We start from the raw sequence: 7,501 nt of genomic DNA on the forward strand, positions 1-7,501 counted from the left end.
ATGAATGAATGTGATCCTACTGGTGCCGCCATATTGCATCTAATCGCAGAGCGGTAAAACAAAGGAAAGTCTGGTAGTATTTCTGCATTAATGTGAAACAACAACTTAAATCAGTGTGGTGAGGGTTTGAAAAGGGTTTGACCACGTTAGCTAACGTAATACTGATCAAATTGTGATTGTAATTGTCCATCGTGACGTTCACAGACGTTCGTACAGTGCGGCGCATACACAGAGAATAATACACACACTTACATGGTAAAACATTTCTGCTGGAATATCAAATCCGTGATCGTTTAATTGTCTTGTTTCGATCAATTATCATCCAAAATGGTTTTCACACACGAATAAAAAACATTCCCTCCTTCACAACCACGGTGTTACGTACTTCCGCCTCACGTGGTTGATGAGTATTGTTGTTACGGTCTCGCGAGAGAGACAAGACTAACCCCAACTATATTCATCTCAATCTTAAATCAAACCATTTATCAATAGTTGTTGTTGTTGTTGTTGTTGTTGTTGTCAACTACATAAAATAGTGATACAAACACCCCGTGGAAACCATGGAAACAATGTCAGTCCACTCCACAGACAGTCGGACCCCTAGCGGTTAGGAGGACTATATAATTTACATCATATGCTGTGTGGAAATATGTGTATATATATATTTACAGCATATGCTGTGTGTATATATATAAACTACGCACAAAAAGTCAAGAAATGTGTGTTTATTATTTCTTTGTTGTTTTAACTATGCTTCTTGGCAGTACATCTTCCACCATTAGAAAGCCTGTTTATTTCCCATTTGTAAGGAAGATGCAGTTGTGGGATGAGCAGCAGAGATGAGTATGTGAGTTGTGCCCATGAAAAATTTGCCAAATCTTCTCTGCCAATGCCAAAGAGCTTTTCTTTGCTGTTGCTATTGACTCTGTTTTGAGCTTCTGGCACCCGTAAATGAGGCTTGTCATCATTGGAGGCAATCTCAATAGAGTCATATCATTAATACCTCCAGAATTTGAGAGTGGAGAGGAGAATTACCCGCCAGCAGCCCTGACCTCAACCCCATTGAACACGTGTGGGATCAGCTTGGCGTGCTGTTCGTGCCAGAGTGACTATACTAAAATATGTTTCTGAAATGATTTTAGGTGAGAAATAGGCAACGCAGTAACATAATCTTGATCATTTGATCAGCGTGTGGTGTGGACAGACTCACTGACTCACAATCATAAGGTAGCCACGGCCAAAAGCATACATGGCTTAATGGTCTATTTTACCCTTAATTGGACCATCATTTACTAAATGAACATCATAATGTATGGAAGAAGATGTTAAACTAACGAAGGAGCCCCTAAAGACGGCTCATTCTTCGGATCCACCGTTAATTTACACCCGCCAGAACCAGCAGATCTACAACATTAAACTATAATAACATAAAACATGAGCCATAGATTAGCAGTGTATGTCCCTGTGCACTGTGGAGAAAAGCTATTACACAAACTGACATTAGCTAACGTTATACATGAAACTCATGCTAGACATATAATTATAAGCACACAGAGTAACTTGGTGGGCTTGGTGTTGGTGGGACAGCAGGATGAAATCCGGGGACGGAGACGGTCGGCTCCGTTCACCAGTAACAACGGATTACCCATGAATCCCAGTTGTCTCTGATGAAAGTTGGGGAAACTACCCATTGTAAAATGATCGTTACCGAGGTGGGTGTTGGTGGTGATCCCCACCTCTCCACCAACATAAGCTGCTCTGCAATTCCTCCCATTCAAGGAACATGCACTTGCAGGTTGACGGCATACTTAAGCTAGCCAGCAAACGCTGTGGCTAATAACAAGAGACGGTTGTGATGACTCAAAAAAACGAGCGGGAGAACCACCGATGTTAGCGAGCAGTGCGCTTTTATACTGCTACAGCGTGAGTGGCTCCAGTGCGTCAACGAGTCATACTTTAAGCCCCGCCCAAAAAAAACCTGAACCCAAAACCGGTACAGAGAAAAACCTTCAGACTCCTCAATTCAGCACCACATAGTTCCCAGTCTTTTATAATGTTTTCAACAGTTATTTTATGACTCATAATAACTTTATATGTAACTTTAAAGTGAATGGGATCACTGTGTTACTGCAGCCAATTGGAGCTCCCCCTGCTGGCCTTCACATAGTATGCAGGTTGTAAGACACTTCCGCGTTGGCGTCACTTTTCAGACCCGGAAGCTCTGTCCATATACGGCCAATGGTGGTCAAACACAGCAGGCGTGACTCAATACTGCCCTCTGATTGGTTCGTGTGACGGGACCATTAACATCTGATCTGACATATCAACAAAAACAACAAAAACAACAGGAGGTAAACGCCGCCCCGATTACTACGCTTAATGACAGCCTAACACATATAAGCAGCGTTTATTGCAGAACAATTACAGGTAACTGGAAACTGTCTCATGAATAAACTGTACTTTAAACTGTACCACATTAGCACCAGTAACTCGCTACCTCACAACTATCCGCCTGACTTCCTTCATCTTTCAGAAGAGACTGGAAAGTGTCCGCCTGACTGCTGCTCTCCTGCTCTCTCCAGCCTCAGCTGACTGACATGGCGCAGAACCTCGCCACGAAGTTGTTTCGACCCACTGTGTTCGTACAGTTTGTAAGTTGTCGGAATAGTTTTCTACTTTGTCCTGTTCTGAGTGCTTTTCCCGAATAACGCATGTGACTCTCCGGTCTTCCGTCCAGGCGTCTCTCCGGTCGGGCTGCGTGTTTCGGGGGGCGGCGGCGGGCAGACATTACTCCAGCCACCCGCCACCGGAGAAAATCAGCCGCTTCCCACTTCCTTACAAGAAAGACCTTCCTTATGATATAGTGGAGCTCATGGAGGAAGTTGAGTCAAAGGTAAAACAAAAATGCGCCCATCTAACTCTACTGGTTATTAACACTTGTTTTAAACTACCTGTTAAACTGTATGTTTCCTTACAGGGAGGCTTTTTGCCCAATGTCTTCAAAGTCCTCTCTCATAGACCTGCAGAGTTCAGAGCCTTCTTCGCTTACTACAATGAACTCATGAACAAAGAGACAGGTGTGTGTTTGTGTTGTTGGTTTTGGTTAGGCATCCTGAGAACAGTGCCCGGGCCCCTAAATCAATGCTGTGCTTAGTGATGTCACAATTTGTTTGATTATGCTTTATATAAAGGCTATATGTAGTATTATTTATCTACATATAGCCTATTCTAAGTCCACAAACCAATACTTGAGACACAATATTATTATACAATATATATCTGTTCATTACATTGGCTAATTACCCGCTGTAGCACTACATTGTGCACTAGTTCTGCTCAAACTCTCATAGTAGAGTCCTTTTAGACTTTACCTCTATTCCCACAGTTGTTTACACACTGTTGATTGGTTGCACCGCAGACGTTTTGTCATAGCAGGAAACTCACAGGTGTATTAATCATAGCTGCATACCACTTAGGGGAAGTCCTGTTATTATACATGTTGGTTCACTGTTCCTGGGACACTTAATGGAACTGAGCCATCGTTACCTGGGTTTTTTCTGGCTTAGACAAGTGAAAATGTCTGCCGTGCAACCCGTCCATTCAGTTCAGATAAGTACAGTATTTTAGGTTAGCAGTTAGCGATTGCTTTCTCTCCCTCTCTCCTGCTCTCTGTTTCTCAGTATGTCAGGTATTACATTTTAGTTATTCCTCTGTCGCTTTTAGTGATGAGGGCACATGTAATAAATGTAGTTTATTGGATGCGAGGCTCAGTACCATGTAAACTAAAATCGTTTGCTGCTGTAGTTATTAACCCCCCAGATGCCGATGTAGCTTCTGTAATGATTTGCCTCTAATGAAATATTTCCAAATGGGGCTTTTCAGATTGCTTGGAGAGCAATCTCTCTCTGCGGCTGAGTTGGGTTGTGAAATTTCTGCCATCATTACTATTGTATTTGAATGATTTGCTCGTTTCAGCTTGACCTACATGTCCCTTTTAACCAATGAAAGTGATGTGGAGCTCCTTTCTGTGTGTTAAAGGAGCAGTGTGTAGGATTTAGTGGCATTTTTCAGGGTTGTGCTTTGCAGGTGCTTCCATTTTAGTGGCATGAAAAACCCCTTGTGGAGTGCAGCTGGTACATGAGAAGGCAGGTGTGACAGTGAATTTGTTTCAGCTGAAACAGTGGCAGGTATTGTGGTTCTGAGCTGTGGCAAATTAGGGCTGGTTGAAGCAGGTAAATATCATCTTGGGAAACAAAATAGACAAGCTGTCACTCAGGCTGCTGGCGTAAAGCAGCATGTGTTGCTTTCTGTGCCGAATTTATTTCGACTTAAAAGTTGCCAAAATGTGGCAAAGAAAATGCTGAGTTGGCCCCACTGCTCACAGAGTGGGTGAGATGTTGTTGTCATAGTGAAAGGCTCATGATAAAACAGAAGTAGTCATTACAACAACACATTGGGTATTTTGTTTCTATGGCTTTTATTTAATTGGGTTTTAAACCTCAAATGCCCTTTGTTTTGTTTTGAACGGATGTTTAGTTAGCCTACATGTGAACCGTGACTTATTGACTAAGGAGAAATGTTCCCCCTGAGGCTGGATCAATTAAGAACCAGTGGCGTGGAATATGCACAGAGTAGCCCATTATCATGATTCAGCTTTTCAGGAACGACTGATGAATAAGCCCTTAATGAGAAGATGAGAATCCAAACCATTCTCAAACTGTCTCTACTAAAGTGAACATTATAAGCTTCTTTTGCATGGGATTGTGGTGTTTTGGTATTGTGGCCACTGAATACCAGGAGACTATTCCAAGAAGCAGGTTAACTCAGTTATATAACCTTTTTAACACAACTTTGTTGATTAAACCAGAACCTACTCAAATCTAAAACATGGTTAACATTTGAGTCAAGAAAGCTGTTGTACTCCACAAAGTCCAACTTTTGAAGACTCTTTTCCAAGTAGATCATGAGTGGCAACTTATAAGTCAACTTTCTAATTAATTTAATATTTAATGTCTTCCAGGCCGATTAACCAAGGCAGATCGTGAATTGATTGTAGTGGCTACCAGTATCCACAACAAGTGTCTTTACTGTGTGGTATCCCACAGTGCACTGCACCGCATCTACTCCAAGAAACCCACTCTTTCTGATCAGGTATTCTTTTTAACTGATTTGAACTTTTTGCTTTTTATAATGCACAATTACTGCAGTCACAACAGAGGTTAAACTAGTCATTTCAGTCCAATATCTCATTATGTGATGTATGCAAAATGTTGCAATACAGTATGTGATGAGAGTGGACAAGAAGTTGCTGTTTGTCAAATACTGGCAACAGATATTTCAGAACACACATAAATCTCCACCTCTGTCTAATTAGCTCCCTCCCTGTTTTCACCCAGGTCGCTGTTAACTATGAGAATGCAGATCTGTCACCTCGGGAGCGTGCCATGCTGGACTTTGCAATGGCCGTGTGTCGCTGCGACACCATTACAGAGCAGCATTTCCAGTCGTTGGAGGAGGTGGGCTTTGACCGTGAGGATGCCTGGGACATCGCTGCCATTGCTGCCTTCTTTGCCATGTCCAACCGGCTCGCCCACCTCACAGACATGAGGCCAAACTTAGAATTTTACAATATGGGTCGTGTACCACGGGACAAGAGCAAGGACGGAGGGCAGGTGAAAAAGGAATAGTGTTATAGACCACACTTTTCCTTTGTATATAAGGAGGTCCAAGGCCATGTGTTACACTAAAGCTAATGGTGTGTCAGTTCTGTTTTTTATTTTTGTCTCCCTGATCATGTGAACAATCAGATGTTTTCTAAATTAAGTTGAAATCAGGTGCAATATCAGATCTACAGGTATGCAACTGGACAGCAATTCAATTTGAATGTTAGAATTAGTCGGTGTCCTGTGATCATAATTTAGGTTGCATACAGGAGATGACAGACATTTAAAATTGTAGTCCCTAAAACTGAGAATATGGTGAAGATAAGTTTTCCTTATAATCCTTGTTTGTGCAACTGTACAGTATATGTGAATGACAGAAGACTTTAGGTTGTAAGATGTGTACTTTCTTGTGTTGGTTGTTTGGACAGACATGGTTTTATTGGTAACTTATTTACCATTGTGTTTAACTGTAGTCATTATGTCTGCTTATTTACCTTCACATTTAGAATTTTAGGTGGTTATGTTTCTTGTATGGTGGGGAAAAGTTAATATTTTGCAGCTAGTTGTCCACTAGATTAAATTTAACGACACAATTCCATAGCTGTTTTTTAACTTCAACAAATAAGGTTCGTTTGTTATTTCTTTGTTCACCAGTTAAAAGTGTTCTGTGTTGTATAATGCACTGGTACGGTCTCTGCCACCAAGCGTGCAAACAAGTCACTGACATTGTTCGCAGCAATGTAAGCTTGTGTTCTAAAGAGCCTCCCTTTATCTTCTAAATAAACCAGTATTTCTTTTGATTTGGAATAATTGATTTATAATAAATGACCTGAGTATCACAGTTAACAGCTGGCAGTTGGCGGCAGGACAGTAAGAAGTACTGTGTATCACCTCCAGATGGCACTGCATCCATACACATATTGGAATGGCCTAAATTCACACTACTAGACTAGAGGACTAGACTAAAAGATTAATGAGTTCTTATACCCCCAGCTGCACATGTGAGAGACGTTAGCCAACATCACCTTATATAAAGAGAGCAGAAAGGTCTCTTAAGAGGACTCTTACTCCATAGTCATGGTTAGGATCATACATGAGGATTCAAAGCTTGACTGTAATTTTCTTTCACTGCACGGGGATTTGATGAACCACTGTTCCTGATTTAAATTCTGTGTGTACACAACATTTTCTCCCAAAGTTATTTTTCTGGCAGCCTACTTTTTTTTCTTTTCTTTTTTTTATAGCTGACATCCCTGTGTTGTCTGATACAAGTCAAACATGACTCCAGGCATCACCAGAAAATGTACTTTGCTATGCAGATGTGAGTGATGTTACAGTTACAAGCGCTGGGTTGCAAATGAAAGCACCCATGTAAATTGTCTTTTTCGTGTAAAAACTATTCTCGCTTGAATATTTAGGGGGTACTGACCCTGGAGGAAACGTGGTCGAGAGTGATCAGAGCTTTAGTGAATGCATCATAAATCATGTGTATTAATCATCAGTATTAACATGGTGAATGATGGTGAGGGATATTTACTCAAGTGGAGTGGGACTCTTCAGGTATACACACACACACAAACACACACACACACAAACACACATTAAAGCCCCCCTTGATTTCATTGATCTGCTGAAAGTGGAAAGTTTCTGATTTAAGGGCCTACAAGCAAGATTTGTGACATGACAAATAGTTTGAAAAGTGAATCCTGGTCCAATATCCAATTTATACAAGTGTGATATAGAAACGTGAGGCCACCGGTGCACGCACTGTGAATGTACTGTAGTAGCAGGGTTAGGACAAGTAGGAGACATCAAGTCAAGTCAGCTTTATTGTCAGA

General features: G+C 41.3%; 2 protein-coding genes across 3 annotated transcripts in view; one reads left to right on the plus strand and one right to left on the minus strand.

The window, feature by feature from the left end:
* LOC118333980 (DNA-directed RNA polymerase II subunit RPB7) overlaps positions 1-32 on the minus strand; it is a gene marked incomplete at its 3' end in the record, with an annotated part of 190 nt that extends 158 nt beyond the window's left edge. Inside the window, 1 exon segment of the mRNA XM_035669802.1 lies at positions 21-32. Within this exon segment, the coding sequence (XP_035525695.1) occupies positions 21-32 (12 nt within the window).
* A 2,232-nt stretch (positions 33-2,264) lies between these two features.
* On the plus strand, positions 2,265-6,470 carry si:ch211-175m2.5 (uncharacterized protein LOC568697 homolog). Of its 2 annotated transcripts, none has more exons than XM_035669633.1 (6): positions 2,265-2,351; positions 2,534-2,651; positions 2,738-2,893; positions 2,978-3,077; positions 5,021-5,151; positions 5,397-6,470. In XM_035669633.1, exons 2-6 carry the CDS (start codon positions 2,598-2,600, stop codon positions 5,685-5,687), a joined length of 732 nt encoding a protein of 243 aa, XP_035525526.1. In that variant the 5' UTR covers positions 2,265-2,351; positions 2,534-2,597; the 3' UTR covers positions 5,688-6,470. The 2 variants fall into 2 exon arrangements, with proteins under 2 accessions (XP_035525526.1, XP_035525525.1); XM_035669632.1 differs by having other exon boundaries at positions 2,276-2,427.
* The last annotated feature ends 1,031 nt before the right edge of the window (positions 6,471-7,501 follow it).

Source organism: Morone saxatilis, unplaced genomic scaffold (assembly GCF_004916995.1).
Source record: "Morone saxatilis isolate NCDOM2014 unplaced genomic scaffold, NCSU_SB_2.0 Contig22, whole genome shotgun sequence".
Classification (NCBI taxonomy): Eukaryota; Metazoa; Chordata; class Actinopteri; family Moronidae; genus Morone; species Morone saxatilis.